Raw genomic sequence first — 17,021 nt, forward strand, 5'->3', positions numbered from 1 at the left:
ATGTCTTGGTACCCGTTTCCCTCCCCCCCACACCCCACACCTGTCTTGGTTTTCCCCCCTTCCCTATCAAATTTCAAATATCCAAATACAAATAAATTCAATATATCAGATAACAAAGTGAGATACTATACCAATATGAGATAACCAAGGGACAGCAAAGGAGATGAGAGACAACATAGTACATTAAGGACAACAATCATTCATTATATGGCTTTTGTTTCACTATCCTGGAGGTCCTTTCAATTAGCTTCACATTATATGTCCTTATGTATCAAGATTTTGCTCTATTGCAAATCTCTGCTAGTAGAGCCCAAGGTTTCTACTGATTATGACGAATGAGGGAAACCATTGAGCCTAAGTTCCTTTGAGTCTGACTTACTTCACTTAATATGATTTTTTCTAAGTCTTTCCATTTCCTAACAAATGGGGCGATGTCATTCTTTCTGACAGCAGCATAGAATTCCATTGTGTACAAATACCACAACTTGTTGATCCACTCATCAACTGAGGGACATCTAGGTTGGTTCCATATCTTTGCTATGGTGAATAGTGCTGCAATGAACATTGTTGTGCTAGTGGGTTTAGTATGTCCTTGTTTCTGGATGGTTGGGTAAATGCCAAGTAGTGGAATTGCTGGGTCATAGGGGAGTTCTATGTTTAGCCTTTTGAGGCACTGCCATACTGCTTTCCATAGTGGTTGAACGAGTTTGCACTCCCACCAACAGTGTAGTAGTGATCCCTCCTGGCCACATCCCCTCCAGCATCTGTTGTCATTCGTTTTCCTGATCCTGGCCATTCTAGCTGGAGTGAGGTGGAATCTTAGAGTTGTTTTGATTTGCATTTCTTTTATGACCAGAGATGTTGAGCATTTCTTCATGTGTCTATAGGCCATTTTTGTTTCTTCTTCAGAGAAGACTCTCTTTAAGTCTTTGGCCCATTTTTTAATGGGATGGTTGTTACTTTGGAGGTTAGTTTTGGAGTGATTCAATTTTTTGAGTTGTTGATATATTTTAGATATGAGGCCTTTGTCCGTTGTTTGGTTGGTGAAGATCTTCTCCCACTCTGTAGGCTTCCTGATTAGTTTACTAGCTATGTCCTTTGCCATGCAAAAGCTCTGCAGTTTACTGCAGTCCCACTTATCCAGCCTTTCTCTGATTTGTTGTGATTCTTGGTCCTTATTAAGAAAGTTTCGACCTGTGCCAAGGAGGCCTAGTGTATCTCCTATTCCTTCCTGTAGAGTTTTCAGTGTGTCAGCTTTTACCTCCAGGTCTTTGATCCATTTGGAGTTAATTCTAGTGCAAGATGACAAAGAAGGATCCAGCTTTAGTTTTCTGCAGGTGCTTAACCAGTTCTGCCAGCACAACTTGTTGAAGAGGCTGTCTTTCTTCCATTCTATTTTTTTGGCTCCCTTGTCAAAGATTAGGTGGCCATAGGTCTGTGGTTTAATATCTGGGTCAAAAACAGCAGTTTTATAAAAAAAAGTTTGTTGTAAAAGCTGGGGTTATTATCCACCTTATTTCTTATTTACCTTACTTTAGTGAAGGTAAAACAAGTTTTCAGTGACAACTTCTAACACAACTGACACTAGTTTTTTCAGTGGGACTAGAGTAAGGCAGTAGAGTATAAAAATTTACCGTGGATGTAAACCTCTGTTTTAGGAGAAATATTAAAGATAATATATTTCTCAATCTTTTTTTGCTTTATATAAAATGCCTGCAAATTCAAATGTAATTCTTATGCAGCAGTAAAATCCCCTTTGAATTACCCACTACCTGCATTGTAAGGTCAAAAAGCCACCACTGCCTAGAATATTAACTCTGATGCCTTAAAGTGCATTTGTGAAGTGTTGGCTTTGATGTAAACTTCATAATTTAAAATGTAATGTTTAAGTAGTTTACCATGGTCAATATCACTAAAAAACAATAGCTCTAATATAGAAAGTTAGATCAAAGATAGAAATGAAGATTCACAGTTTACCTTCTTAGGTTTGTTATTAATATTTCACCTTGGTGCCTTTGGCCTTGACTTGAATGCTTTAGGTATGAATTCAAGTCTCAACACAGTTCTACTAAGCATTAATTAGTCAATTTGCCCAGGTCTGAGGTTACGGTACTAACCTAATAGGGCGTTTCCAGGTATCATAACTTACATCCATTTTAATAACATGGAATCCATATTTAGGATCATGGAGAAAGGTTTCAGAGGGTTTGGTTTTGTATTCTGTTTCAATAACACACATTTAATAAACAACAATCCCGATTGCATTGAAGTCTGCCTAAATATCAACCTAACAAGTGAACAGTTCATAGCTAAGATTCATAATTATATGTAGATTTGTTAAATGTTAACATTTAGTTTTGAGTACAGAAAGATGATTACTAAGTTATGAAATTTAGAGAGCAGATAATTTAGTGGTAGAGAATGTGACCAAGCCTCCATTTCTTTATGCATATAATTATAATGTTGAGAAACCTTAGGAAGTTCCAGAAACCCAATGTGGAGATCATCTGCCCATATTCCTGTTTCTTTCAGGCAACACCAAGGTTGAAATGCTATGGCTTGTAAATTTATATACAGGGCAGAGATTTGGTCCTGTTGCTCAATTTGGGCTTTAGTTACTTTGAATGAATTTTCCTTAGGGTCTGCCTACAGCAAGATAGGCAATAAAAAATACTATTTCAGTGCTGCCTCATAAATTCAGGCTATAGTAAGGAGGCTACTACTTCCTACACTGATGATTGAAATGATGACCATTATCCAAGGGTATTCAGTGAACTAAACTGACTGAAGGAATTAAGGTGCTCTGCTGTGTACACAATCATGCTCTCAAGGATTAGCTGATGAGAGCAGTGAGGTTATTCCCCCTTTGATATCCCAACCCCTTTGGTTTATTTTGAAGATCGTATTTCAATTCTTCAATTGTAGAAGAAAATGATACCTCTGGAAACTTTCTATACAGAGTACCAAATTTGCAGATTTAAGAAACTGTTTCAGGGATTGTTGGAAGGTGACTTATTCGGTAGTAACTGTGCTTCAGTTGTCGTGTGGTCCGCCTGGAAACAATCCACTTCAAGTTCTGAACGTTTGGTTTGGAACACTTGTTTGATGAATATTCAGTTAAACACTTGGATACAAGCTCTTGCCGGAAGATTAGATCTCGACCACTTATCTTGGAGTGTTTCTGAAGGCCTTCCAGGCCTTCTGTTAATTCCACACTCTTCTGTGCCTGGACCTTCAAAGCCATGATAGACAGGGCCAGCATGGAAGGCTTTGCTTTTAGAAAATACCATCCTGCAGTAACATGCCTTAAGTTGAGCTTCTAGTCTTTCAAAATGAAGGCTATTTCTCTTTTCAGATGGCAAATTCTCCTGAATGAGGGAAGCATAGAGCTGTAGAAACTGAAAGGCTGTGATAGCTCACACTTTCCAACACACCTTCTCCAAGACAATCTTTTCCATTCTCATCAAGTCTGAAACCATAAATCTATACTGACTTATTTGGATCAAGTCACTTGCCAAAGGGACATTCCTTTCCTCTTCTGCTGACTTTACAGCCGAGTAAAAGTAGCTCAGTCCAACACACCCAAAGTGCTTGGGCTGTACTTTCATTTTAGGCAGGAAGCTGTCCAGTAAGTTCAGCTAGAGAAAACATCTCTGTGTCAAAGTGAAAAAACTGAGTGAGGCTCAGAAGGTCTTTGACTTGGAAGTCCCGGAGTCTGGCTGTCATCCTGAGGCTGTGGTCATGGGCTGCCTTGATCAGCCTCAAGCCGCAAACCTTTGGCTGACATCTAGACTCCTGTTCTACGAGGGTGTCCAGCTGGTGTAGCAAATGCTGGGCGTCAGGTGGTGGTATGTCTATCATCTTGACAGCGCCAGCGGCTCCTCAGCAGCCTGTGCCCTCCCTGGGCCTGCTGTCACCTCACCCCCAAAATGTGACACCAGAAGCCTACAAGGTGATGAGCCCCACGGGCCTGAGTGAGGAGGCCCCAGGGAGGGCGAGCCATCCTGGGCGGAGGTCTCTGCTGAGCCTCCCAGACAACCCTGTCTTCCACTAGGTCCGTGAAGAGCCGGTCATCACAGATTTTTATGTCTATGCAGTTATGTTTATATCTCCAAGACCATGTCCATAAACTTGGGTACCCAAATATTGAGTCATCGCTTGTATACTGTTTGGATCTAATATCCACATATTAAGGATACCATGTGCCTTTTGTTCCTTTGATATTGACTTCTCACTCAACCTGATTTGCACTAATTTCATACACTTCCCAGCAAATGCATTATTTTATCTTGTCTGTTGGCTATGTAGAATTCCATTGTGCATATATATATGTATATATATCACATTTTTTGGTATCCATTCATCTGTAGTAGGGCATCTGGGTTGTTTCCATCACTTTGCTATTGTGAATAGTGCAAAGATGAACATGGATGAGCAGGTGTTCTTATCATATTTTGGGTTATGATGTTCAGGGTAGATGACCAGGAGTGGTATGGCAGGATCGTAGGGAAGGTCTATTTTCAGTTTTTTAAGAAACCTCCAAACCACCTTCCAGAGTGACTGTACTAGTTTACATTCCCACCAGCAGTGCAGTAGGGTTCCTCTTTCTCCACAGCATTTGTCATTGTCTGAGTTCAGAATATTGGCCATTCTAATTGTGATAAGGTGGTATCTTAGGGTTGTTTTTATTTGCATTTCCTTTGTGATCATACATGATGAGCATTTTCTCATTTTTTTTGCTATTTTAACCTCTTCTTTTAATAAATCGCTCTTTAGTTCCCTTGTCCATTTAGTGATTGATTTGTTGGGTTTTGGCGGGGATTAGTTTCTTGAGTTCCCTGTAGATATTGGATATAAAGCGTTTGTCTGATGTGTTATTGGTAAACATCTTTTCCCATTTGATTGGCTGTCTTTTTGCTTGAGTAGCTATGCTTTTATCTGTGTAGAAACTTTTTATTTTTAGGTGGTCTCATTTGTCAAGTCTCTTTCCAATCTGTTGTGACCCTGGGACTCTGTTCAGGAAATTTTTGCCTGTGCTTATGAGTTCCAGAGTCTCTCCTACTCTATCATGTAGCAGTCTCAGGGTTTCAGGTGTGATATTGAGGTCTTTGATCCATTTTGAGTTAATGCTTGTGCATGGTGATGGGCTGGGATCAATTTTTAGTTTTCTACATGTGGCAAGTTTTCCCAGCACCAATAATTGAATAGGCTGTGTTTGTTCCACTGTATATCTCTGACTCCTTTGTTGAATATAAGTTGACTAAAGGTATGTGGTTTTATTTCTTGATCTTCTAGTCTGTTCCATTGATCTTTTGGTCTATTTTTGTGCCAATATCATGTTGTTTTTGTTATTATGGCTCTATATTAGAGTTTGAAGTCTGGTATTGTAATACCACCTGCATTGCTCTTTTTGTCTAGAAATGTTTTGGTTATTCTAGGTCTTTTGTTGTTCCATATGAACCTTTGGATTACATCTTCTGTTTCAGTAAAGAATTTTGATGAGGATTGCATTGAAATTGTATATCAATTTTTGGCAGTATGGCCATTTTCACTATGTTGGTTCTCCCTATCCATGAGCATGGGATATCTTTCCATTTCCTAGTATCTTCTTTAATTTCTTTCTTTAGGCTTTTATAGTTTTTATTAAATAATTCCTTTACATCTTTGGTTAAATTAATTCCTAAGTATTTTATTCTTTTGGGGGCTATTGCAAACGGGATCATTTTCTTGATTTCTCCTTCTGTTTGTGTATTGTTGGCGTACAGAAAAGCTACTGACTTGTGCAGGTTGATTTTGTATCCTGCCACTTTGCTAAAGCAGTTTATTATTTCTACGAGTTTGGGAGTGGAATTTATTGGGTCATTCAGGTATTGGATCATGTCATCTGCAAATAGGGATAGTTTAATTTCTTTTTTCCCTCTGTGGATCCCTTTGATGTCCTTCTCTTGCCTTATTGTTCTGGCCAAGGGTGCCAGAACCATATTGATGAGAAGTGGAGAGAGTGGGCATCCCTGTCTTATTCCTGATTTTAAGGTGAATGGTTCTAGTCTTTCTCCATTTAGTATGATACTGGCTATAGGATTGTCATATATGGCTTTGATTATTTTAAGGAATGTACCTCCTATTCCTATTTTTTTCTAGTGCTTTCAGTATGAAAGGATGCTGTATTTTGTCAAATGCCTTCTCAGCATCCAGAGAAATTATCACATGATTCTTATCCTTAGCTCTATTGATATGATGTATTGCAGTGATTAGTTTGCAAATGTTAAACCAGCCTTACATCTGTTGGATGAAGCCTACTTGATCGTAGTGTATAATTTTTTACATTTGTTTCTGGATTCTGTTGGCTAGTATTTTATTGAGGATCTTTGCATCTGTGTCCATTAGAGAGATAGGTCTGTAGTTTTCTTTTTTGGTTGAGTCTTTCCCTGGTTTGAGGAGGAGTGTGACATTAGCTTCATAAAATGAGTTTGGTATGGCTCCTTCTGCTTCTGTTTCTTGGAAGAGTTTCAAGAGTATAGATATTATTTCATCTTTAAAAGTCTTGTAGAATTTCGTAGTGAAATTGTCTGGACCTGGACCAGGTATGTCTCTGATTGATTCTGCTATCTCATTGTATGAAACTGGTTTGTTCTGTTGACTTATCTCTTCTTGGTTCAATGTGGGTAGCCTATATTTATTTAAGAAATCATCCATTTCTACTAAATTTTCCTGTGTCTTTTTTTTGCCAGTCCTGGGCTTAGACTCAGGGCCTGAGCACTGTCCTTGGTCTTTCTGAAGGCTGGAGCTCTACCACTTGAGCCTCAGCACCACTTCCAGCTTTTTTCTATATATGTGGTACCGAGTAATCGAACCTGGGTCTTCGTACATGCTAGGCAAGCACTCTACCAGTAGGCCAAACTCCCAGCCATAAATTTTCCTGTTTCTTTGAATATAGGCCCTAGAAGTACTTATTTATAATGGACTGAATTCCTTGAATGTCAGTCGTGATTGTTCCCATAGGATCTCTAATCTTGTTTATTTGAGTCTCCCCTCTCCTTTTTTGATTAATCTTGCTAGGGGTCTGTCGATTTTGTTGACTTTTTCAAAGAACCAACTTTTTGAGTTATTAATTTTATGGATAGTAGATCTTCTTTCAACCTCTGATATTTCTGATTGTATTTTTGTTATTTCTATCCTAAGTTGTTTTAGAGTTAACTTTTTCTTGCTCCTCTAGGTGCTTTAATTGCTTCTTTAGGTTGTTTATATGAGCTTCTTTTGTCTTTTTAATGTGGGCTCTTAGTGTGATGTTTGCCCCTTAGAACTGCTTTTGCTGTGTCCCATAAGTTCCTTTGTGATGTATCTTATTGTCATTACATTCAAGAAAGTTTTGAATTTCTTCTTTGATTGTTTTGTAACCCAGGAGTTACTCAGAAGTGTGTTGTTCAGCTTCTAAGTGTTTGAATATTTTTTACCCTTAACTATGTTGTTTAGAACTAGTCTGATTCCATTGTGATTAGATGGAATGCAGGGGATTCTATTAGTCCTCTTGTATCTGCTTGAGTTTTTTTTTGTGAACTGTTGTATGATCTATTTTAGAGTATGTTACATGTGCTACTGAGAAAAATGTGTAGTGTTTTGATGTTGGGTAGAAGACTCTGTGTATGTCTTTTAAGCCCAGCTGGGACATGGTGTCATTTCACTCAGAAGTGTCTTTGCTTATCTTTTGCTGAGCTGATCTCTTTTGGTGAGAGTGGCATATTGAAGTCTCCCACTATGACTGTGTTTGAGTCTATCTTGTCCTGTAACTCTAAGTTTGCTTGACATACTTAGGTGCTTCCATGTTGGGGGGAGAAAATGTTTATAATTGTAATATTCTGGTCATGAATTAACCCCTTTACTAATATGTAGTGGCCACCTTTATCTTTATGTACTGATTTTACTGAGAAGTTAATTTTGTCAGAGATTAGGATTGCTACTCCTGCTTTTTTGCATGGTGCACTGATGTGGAAAATTATTTTCCATCCCTTCACTTGAAGTTTGTTTCTGTCTTTGGCAGTGAGGTGCGTCATGTCCAGAATCATCTCCTTGAACAGAATCATGTCTCGCGTCTCTTCAGGTGTCTTTTATTTGGATGGTGACTTCTCTCTCATCATCCCTTCACTCATTTCATTTTGGAATTTGTGTGGGACTTTGATTATTTAAAAATTTCATGATTTGTCTCTGTGATTTCCGCATTGGGAGTTCAGAGCTTGCTAACTGCTGTTGTAAGTTTGCTCCGTGGTCAATAGGTTGTGGCCTTTACTTGGTTTGGGGCTGGCGGCTCTCTCTGGGTATCTGTGTATGTGTGTGATTCTCAGCCCAATTAATTCCGTTGCTGACTTCAGGTAGGCGGGTCCAGGTGTGGATTTGCACTTTTGGTGTTTCTGGGGTCAGGAGGAGTGTACAGCTGATTTCCCGAAGTGGTCACAAATATCTGTGTATTTGGGATTCTGCTAGATAGAACCACTGTTGGGGCTTGTCCACCAGGTTCTCAGCAGCAGGGACTAGCTGATGATGTGCACCTCTGGTTCTACTGCAGTGGGGCTTACAGGTGATTGCCGGTATGGTTGGGTAGCTGTTGTTGGCATTCCCGCCTGTTCTGAATCATGAATGGCATTTGCTTTTTGAGTGTATGCTTGGACCTCAGCTGAGTAGCACAGTTGTGGTTGTCTTTTATATCTGGTGACTAGCAGAAGGGCTCAGCTGTAGGTATTCTCTTTTGGCTTTTCCCACCCTTAAGTAGGCATGGTCTTAATTCCCAATAGGGGGCATGTTCTCAATTCCCAATAGGAATGAGTGGCTATTGCTGACACGCCCATTGGTTCCCAGTGGAGACACATAGTTGCTGGCTGTGCCCACGCTCTCAACTTAACACCACTATAGTGGGGTGGAGTATACTCTAAGTTCTGGGTCTGAGCATGCAGCCTTTGCTGATGTGCCCAAAAATTTTCTAAAAGCTGTATGCAGCTCCACACCTAGCTAGGTCTCTGCTAGCCCAACTGGTGCTAGTTTGCTGGCCCTGTTCCCAGGGGTTGGGTACAGCTGAGGATGTGCGCTCTGGGGGTTTCCACAGTAGGGTGGAGCAGCGCCTTTCTGGTTCCCAGAGTGCGCGCTTGGCCCTTGCTGGTCTGCCCTTCAGTTCCAACTGTGTTTCAGGGTTGCTTCCCCTGCTCTTTCTGTTTTTCCACACTAGGGCAGAATGCACCCCTGAATTCCACTGGAGGTACAGGGTTGTTTTTGGCTGTGGGTCCTTTTGTGTCTCAGTTGGGTTGCCCCCCGGTGCTGATTTTTCAGAGGCTTCCAGCAGCAGGGTGCCCCACTAGGTTTTGGCTCACTCAGAGGCACTCAGGTGCACACACCCCCACCAACTGTTGGGGTGTTGGGTCATAGTACTCCTCAGTCTCCAGTCTCAGTGGCCTGGGGAGGGGAGCTGCCAGGCAGTTGTGAGCAGGGACACCCCACACCCACTTTTGGGGTGCTGGGTCTTAGCGCCTGCCTGTCAGTCTCTAGACTCAAAGGCCTGGGGGAGGGACCTGTTGGAGAGAGGGGCAGGATTCTGAGTCCCCTCCCCCCCTATGCTTGATTATCTGGATTCTGCAGCATGCTGGAATAGAAGGGCTCCTGGCTCTGCCATCCACCAGAGCACACTGGCACAGAAGCTCCATGGCAAGGGGTGGAGGAGGGGTCTTTGTGTTTCTAATTCTTTGAGTTTGTGGGTTAAAAGCTTTATCTATGTTTCTTTTCTTGTTCATGTAGTTTTCCATTGCTTCTTAAATTTGTAATTATTGATTTTTTCTTAAGACAGTTGGCTCCTGAGATTTCCCAGGGAGAGAGCGAGCCTGGGTCTCTATTGTTTTAGCGCCATCTTTGTCCCTCTGATAGCAATTTTTTTTTTGGTTTTTGTTTTTTGATCAGTTGTAAACTCATGAGGTTTATTTTAGCTGGAAAGCTAAAGCTTCTCTGTCTTATTTTATTCCTGACTCTAACTCTGCCTTTTCCTTTATATTCTTTTTTTGTTGTTGTTGTTGGTTGTGAGGCTTGAACTTGGGGGTTGTACCTTGAGCTTTTTTGCTCAAGGACAGCAGTCTACCACTTTGAGTCACAGTGCCCCTTTTTTGGAGATATGTGTGTCACACACTTTCCTGCCTGGGATGGTTTTGAACTACTATCCTCAGGTCTCTTAAGTAGCTAGGATTATAGATGTGAGCCACCTGACTCTTCTATTTTCTTGACCCATGTCCACACCAACTAATGACCCTGAATAATCACAAGCAACACAATCAATCTGTGTCTTTCCTAGTTGCCTCTGGGACCTTGATGGAGTCTCTTCCTCAGCAAGGGACAAATGAGGAGGACCAGTCTAAAGCAGAAGTAAGTTTTCCTATCTTCATGTGAAATACAATAATTGCTTTTACAATTTCTTTCTTTTCCCAGTGATTTACAATATGATCCCATAAATATGTATATTGTTTTAAAATTTCATTTTCCCAGTTATAGCAATATGAAGTGAGAGTTATAGTTTAACTGAGATATGATTACAGACCACATAAAAATTGTTGTCAGTGTGGCTCACACCTGTAATCTAGCTATGGAGGAGGCTGAGATCTGAGGGTCATGGTTAAAAACTAGCCCAAGCACAAAAGTGTGAGACTCTTTTTTTTTTGGTAGGTCATTGGGCTTGATCTCTGAGCCTGGGTACTGTCCTCCAGCTCTTCAGCTCAAGGTACCACCCTACCCCTTGAGCCACAGCCCCATTTCCTGTTTTCTAGTGATTAATTGAAGATAAGAGTCTCACGTTCTTTAAGTTAGTACCTGGGTTGATTTGTACCTTGATCCTCAGATCTCATCCTCCTGAGTAGCTAGGCTTACAGGTGTGAGCCATCATGCCTGGTTCTGTGAGACTCTTATCTTCATTTAACTGCCAGGGAACTGGAAGTGGCACTGTGACTCAAGTGGTAGAATGCCTAGTTCAAGCCGCACGGCAGATTAAAAAAAAAAGAAAGAAAAGGAAAGGGAAAAGGAAAATCCAGTACTTTGCTGAGAGTTTGGCCTAGTGATAAACTGCTTGCTTAGCATGCATGGAGAACCAGATTCAATTCCTCGGTATAACATACATAGAAAAAGCTGGAAATGGTGCTGTGGCTCAAGCTGTAGAGCTCTAGCCTTGAGAAAGCCCAAGGACAGTGCTCAGTTCCTGTGTTATAGCCCCATGTCTGGCAAAAAAATTACTGCCAGTAAATTACAAAAGGTATCCCAATGAGCATTTTCCAGGTTATTATTTTTTTCAATAAAATTGTGTGAAAGGTAATTTTTTTTGGCCAGGCCTGGGCTTGAGCTCAGGGCCTGAGCACTGTCCTTGGGCTTTCTCAAGGCTAGAGCTCTATCACTTGAGCCTCAGCACCACTACTGGCTTTTTTCTGTGTATGTGGTACCAAGGAATTGAGCCTGGGTCTTCGTGCATGCTAGGCAAGCACTGTACCACTAGGCCAAATTCCAGATTCCACCATGAGACTTTTATCTCCAATTAACCACCAGAAACCAGAAGTGGATTTGTGGCTCGAAAGTGGAAGAGCTAGCCTTGAGCTAGACTTGAGCAAAAGAGATCAGCAACAGTACCTAGGCCCTGAGTTCAAGCCCTACAACCAACCAAAAAAAAATAAGACAAATAAATTTTGTATTTGCAAAAATAGCTTCAGTCATGTTAGATTTTGACAATCATAGTTTTTTGACAGCAGTACTTTTATGTTAACTTTACTTGATCAGTGTTTTTGCTAATGTCACATATGAATGAACCTGTGCACAGGATACAGGAAAGCCTTACTTTTTTTTATATATCTTGTGTGATTGTTGTTCTTAATCTACTATGTTTTTTTTATTTTTTTATTTTATTTTATTGTAATTAGTAAAAGGGTTACATGACATTTGCCAGATAGAAGGTGCATTAATTCACATACATTGATACCCTTTCACATGTCTTGGTACCCATTTCCCTCCCCCCCCACACCCCCAACCCGTCTTGGTTTTCCCCCCTTCCCTATCAAATTTCAAATATCCAAATATAAATAAATTCAATATATCAGATAACAAAGTGAGATACTATAACAATATGAGATAACCAAGGGACAGCAAAGGAGATGAGAGACAACATAGTACATTAAGGACAACAATCATTCATTATATGGCTTTTGTTTCAATATCCTGGAGGTCGAAAGCCTTACTTTTACAGGAGTTCCTTTTCTATTAATACAGGGGGATGCAGGAAGATGTGGAAATGGCAATGAGAATGGAGTAAATCGCATGCATGTGATTGACCTGGATGGTGAGAAGGCAAAGTTCTCTCTCTCCTCCTCTTCTTCCTCCTCCTCCTCTTCCTCCTCTTCCTCTTCTTCCTCCTTCTCCTTCCCCTTCTGCCAGTCCTGAAGCTTGAACTCAGGGCCTGAGCACTGTCCTTGGGCTTTCTCAAGGCTCGCACTCTACCACTTGAACCACACCACCACTTCCAGCTTTTCTATGTATGTGTTAATAAGGAATTGAACCTGCATCTTTGTGCATGCTAGACAAGCACCCTACCACTAGGCCAAACTCCTGGCCCCTTGTCTCTTCTTATAGACAGCTAGTCTGAGTCCAGATTGCTTCACAATATCTATTTATGCATATCAAGGAGAGACATTACATGCTATGGGAGAAGACTAAGGATTCAGAGGGTTGCTTTGCATTGAGAACACATAAAAGAATACATGGAGCAACATGGGGCCTGGTTAACTACATAAATAATTTGTAGGGCAGTGTATCTAAATTAACTTTTATCCTCATGAGAACACTGCCTTTGAAAGGTTTAAGCATCTCTTAATATTCCCACACTCAGGATAGCATCCAAAATATGAACTTTTGGGTCAAACCACATCCAAACAACACAGAACACATGCTACAATCTAGTCTAATGCAGACGGAGTGACTGAGGTACTATTTCTAATACATTTCTTGGCAATGTTTTTGTCTCCAAAGCCTGGAATACAAGGAGATATGATTCCACTAGTGAAGAGGAAGACCTTGAAGGTAGGAAACGTTTTGAGTTGAGAGTCAATATTAAAGCATCCTGGGAGGCAGAGGTTATGTCTTGGATGTAGAGACCAAAGCAGGGAGAATAGAACACAAAGACTAAGGAATATGTTGTCATGCTTTAGTGAAATAGGAATAACAGTGTAGGATAATTACTAACACTGGGGATACAGTCTCTTTTTCTGTAGTACTTAAAAACAATAATCTCCACAAGCCTTACTCTTAATGATTCTGCTTTTGACAAACATCCCATCATTTGGAATTTACTTATTTCCATGTCTAGGGATGCTGACCCAGGTTTGGAGAAATCTAATAGAACAGGCATGATTCTTAGATACTGGGTCAACATAGAGTGGAGATTTTCACCTCTGTTGGGATTTGGATTATCTTCTGCAATTTCAAACCACCTAAAAACATTTTCTATCCTGCTTTTCTTTTGCCTTCGTTTTTGAAAGGTCACTGACTGGGTAAAATGAGATTCAGAATATTCCTATTGGCGTCCTACATACCCTGGGTTAATTTCCCATGGAATGAGCAGTGTATTCTCTATTCATACCCTCACTCTTTATCCAAATCCCACATTCAGAGGACTAGGTATAATCCCTGAGTTCAGCTATGGGATTGTGAAGATGTAAAGTCTCCTTAGTCATTCTCCTTATTCCATGATTAATGGATTTAATCATTGGATGATAAAAAATCATCCAATATGCAGTTAAACTATAATTTCCCTACACATGACACCACAGGAACCTAATCCAATGCTAGGTATCTGGGCATTATGAAATGGAATAAATAGGAAAAAGGACACTGTATTCTTCATCTCTTATTATATGTTTTCAGTATGAAAAATCTATGATGCTAAGGATTATAAGCAGAAAGAAAACTGCCACAATTTATATGAGGGAAAGAGAAAGGTTTCAGTATGTGTGTGTGCACGCACAAGGGGGTAGCCAGTTTCATGAGGACAAATTGATAAAGCCATTTCCCCTTTGAGCATTCAGTTTCTCATATAGTCACAGAATCTGAGCTAGAAAAGGATCTTAAGATCTGGATACTTTCTTCCCCAAGTATAACCTAACTGAAGCCTGAAGACATGAGCCCATGCATGAGGCAACACTGAGTTCTGAGTTTCTTCTATACAATCCTTGGAGAAACAGGAGTCCCAAGTATTTGTCAAAGCATTCATTCTATTCTTCTTTTTCCAGATCACACAATCACTGTCATTGCTGAGGTGCATGCAGAATTTTCATCCAGTGATTCTGAAGATGTGAAGATAGAGACCACCAACGAGAATGTAATGCATTTCCTTTTTCTCTATATCCTATTCCTCTATCAATTACTTCTTTTCTATTAGTCTTCTCCTACATTTACTTGTTTTTCTTTAGCTATCAGTCTGTACAGAAACTTGATTATTTTTGTTTTTTCAGGTTATTTATATTTTCATCCACTTTATACCCACGTTTACAGGCTTGACTTTGGTTGCTTTTGTCTTTCCTTGGTAGTAGAGATTGAACCCAAGCCCTTGCATATACATGATTCTACCACTAAAATATACATCTGGTTCTGATGAACTCTTTTGATTTACAATGCATGATCCATATTTGTTGGTGGTGCTAGATAGATAATAACTATATATGCAAATAATAAAACTGGTTCAAGAAGCTATTCATGTTTAATAAAGGTTGCAGAATGAATCAGTTATGGAGCAGGGGATGCAGTGTAGTGCCATGTCTCCATTCTCTGTCAGCAGATATTCTCCTCAGCAGGCTCAGCTGAATGGGACTCAAATCCTATGTCCACAAATGGAGAATACAATTTCTTCCACCTTACGTTCACCATCATAGCAATAGCTTCTAAAAGCTGCTCAGGTGTGGCTCTGATTTTTTCTCCTTGAAGACCTGTAAGGACATAATCCTTCTACAGAAAGCACTTTAGTGAGCAGCAGATAGGACTTGTTACCTGTAAGTAAACTTTGGAGGTTATCTGGGCTCAAATTCATCATCCAACTCTCAAGAACTTCTGAATCTCCACACGTTCCTCAGCCACCTCCTACTCCATTTTCTGTGTCTCCCCCACTTGCCTTGAGTCAGTCTTGTAATTCCTTAATTGAATTGTGCAAAGACAGAGACCTATTGCTTCTTTTTTTCTCAATTAAATTCTATTGTCAGGATGATGTAAATAGGGTTTATAGTTACAAATATAATGTAGTGAGTATATTTTTTGTTGGACATTGTTACACCTCTCATGTTTTTCTCCCACTTTCCCTCTCCCCAACAAGTTGTAGAGTTCATTTCCATCATACTGTCTTTTTCTTTTTTGCCATTTCTGTGGCTTGAACTCAGGGCCTAGGCACTGTACTTGGGCTTTATCAAGGCTAGCATTCTACCACTTGAGCCCACAGTACCACTTCTGGATTTTTCTGTGTATGTGGTACCAAGGAATTGAATCCAGGACTTTGTGCATGCAGGCAAGTGTTCTACCACTAGTCCATACTCCTGGCATATTGTCTTGTGTGTATTGCTGTTACAATGGCTCACACTTTGTACTCTCTCTCACCATTTTAATGTTCCATTTCCCTTGTCTAATTCAAACAAACATACAATACACCAGGTACCAGAATCAGATACAGTAACAACAGAAATAAGCCATAATGGGGAAAACAAGCATGCTGGTTGCAGTGGCTCACACCTGTAATCCTAGCTACTCAGGAATCTGAGATCAAGGATCACAGTTTAAAGCCAGCTTGAGCACTAAAGTCCATGAGACTCTTATCTCCAATTAATCACAAGAAAACTGGCACTGTGGCTCAAGGAGGTAGGGCGGTAGCCTTGAGCTGAAGAGTTCAAGGACAGCACCCAGACCAAGAGTTCAAGCCCCACGACTGACAAAAAAACAAACAACATAAAAACAACAATCACAAAGAGAAATCTTGTTTCCATATTCTGGAGTTCATTTCACTTAGCATCATCCTATATGGTCATTGCACGATTATGATCTTCTGCTAGGAAAATCCTAAAAATATACTAATTATTACCAATGAGGGAAACCATGGAGCTTATGTTTCTTTGAGTCTGGCTTACTTTACTTAACATGATTTTTTCCAAGTCTTTCCATTTCCTTACAAATATGACAATGTCATTCTTTCTGATGACAGTATAGAATTTCATTGTGTATATATACCACATTTTCCTGATCCATTCATCTGCTGAAAGACATCTGGGTTGGTTCCATAGCTAAGCTATGGTAAATAATGCTGCAATGAACTTGGTTGTGCTGGTGGCTTTAGTATGGCCTTGTGGACATTTGGGTAAGTGCTTAGGAGTGGGATTGCGGGGTCATAAGGGAGCTCTGTGTTTAGTCTTTTGAGGAACCTGCATACTGCTTCCCAGAGTGGTTGAATAAGTTTACACTCCCATCAACAGTGTAGTAGTGTTCCCTTCTGGCTACAGCCCTTCCAGCATCTGTTATTAGATTTCTTGATAATGGCCATTCTAATTGAGGTGAGGTATAATCTCAAAATTGCTTTGATTTGCATTTCTCTTGTGGCCAGAGATATTGATCATTTCTTCATATGTCTATTGGCCATTCTTATTTCTGTGAAGTCTTTGACTACTTATTAATGGGGTTATTTTTTCTTTCAGGATTTATTTGTTTTGCAGGGTACTTAATTGTTGGAAGTATAAGTATACTTTAGATATGAGGCCCTTGTCTGATGCATAGCTAGTAAACATCTTGCATCCTGTGGGCTTTTATTTATCTTGCTAGCTATGTCTTTTGCATGCAAAGTTTTATTAACTCTTATTTTCTAATATATGACTGATAAACTCCTAAACAGATATAGAAGCGAGTCCTACTGTCACTCAGTTCCTCCATATCTCTCTTGTTGGCTTTATTGTCAACAATAACTATTACTACTTGCCATCTATCCATGAACCTGTTTC

General features: G+C 40.1%; 1 protein-coding gene and 1 pseudogene across 2 annotated transcripts in view; one reads left to right on the top strand and one right to left on the bottom strand.

Moving 5' to 3' along the window:
* The window catches only part of LOC150045368 (uncharacterized), a 51,187-nt gene that overhangs the window by 9,350 nt on the left and 24,816 nt on the right, over nt 1-17,021 (top strand). For both annotated transcript variants that reach the window (XM_090319843.1, XM_090319842.1), the window contains exons 5-8: nt 10,322-10,392; nt 12,271-12,340; nt 13,027-13,077; nt 14,286-14,374. In XM_090319843.1, the coding sequence (XP_090175969.1) occupies nt 10,322-10,392; nt 12,271-12,340; nt 13,027-13,077; nt 14,286-14,374 (281 nt within the window). The remainder of the gene's footprint in view (nt 1-10,321; nt 10,393-12,270; nt 12,341-13,026; nt 13,078-14,285; nt 14,375-17,021) is intronic.
* On the bottom strand, nt 2,978-3,861 carry LOC150045369 (cyclin-G1 pseudogene; annotated as a pseudogene).

The sequence above is a fragment of the Megascapheus bottae genome, chromosome 28 (assembly GCF_031878675.1).
Source record: "Megascapheus bottae isolate mThoBot1 chromosome 28, mThoBot2.hap1, whole genome shotgun sequence".
Classification (NCBI taxonomy): domain Eukaryota; kingdom Metazoa; phylum Chordata; class Mammalia; order Rodentia; family Geomyidae; genus Megascapheus; species Megascapheus bottae.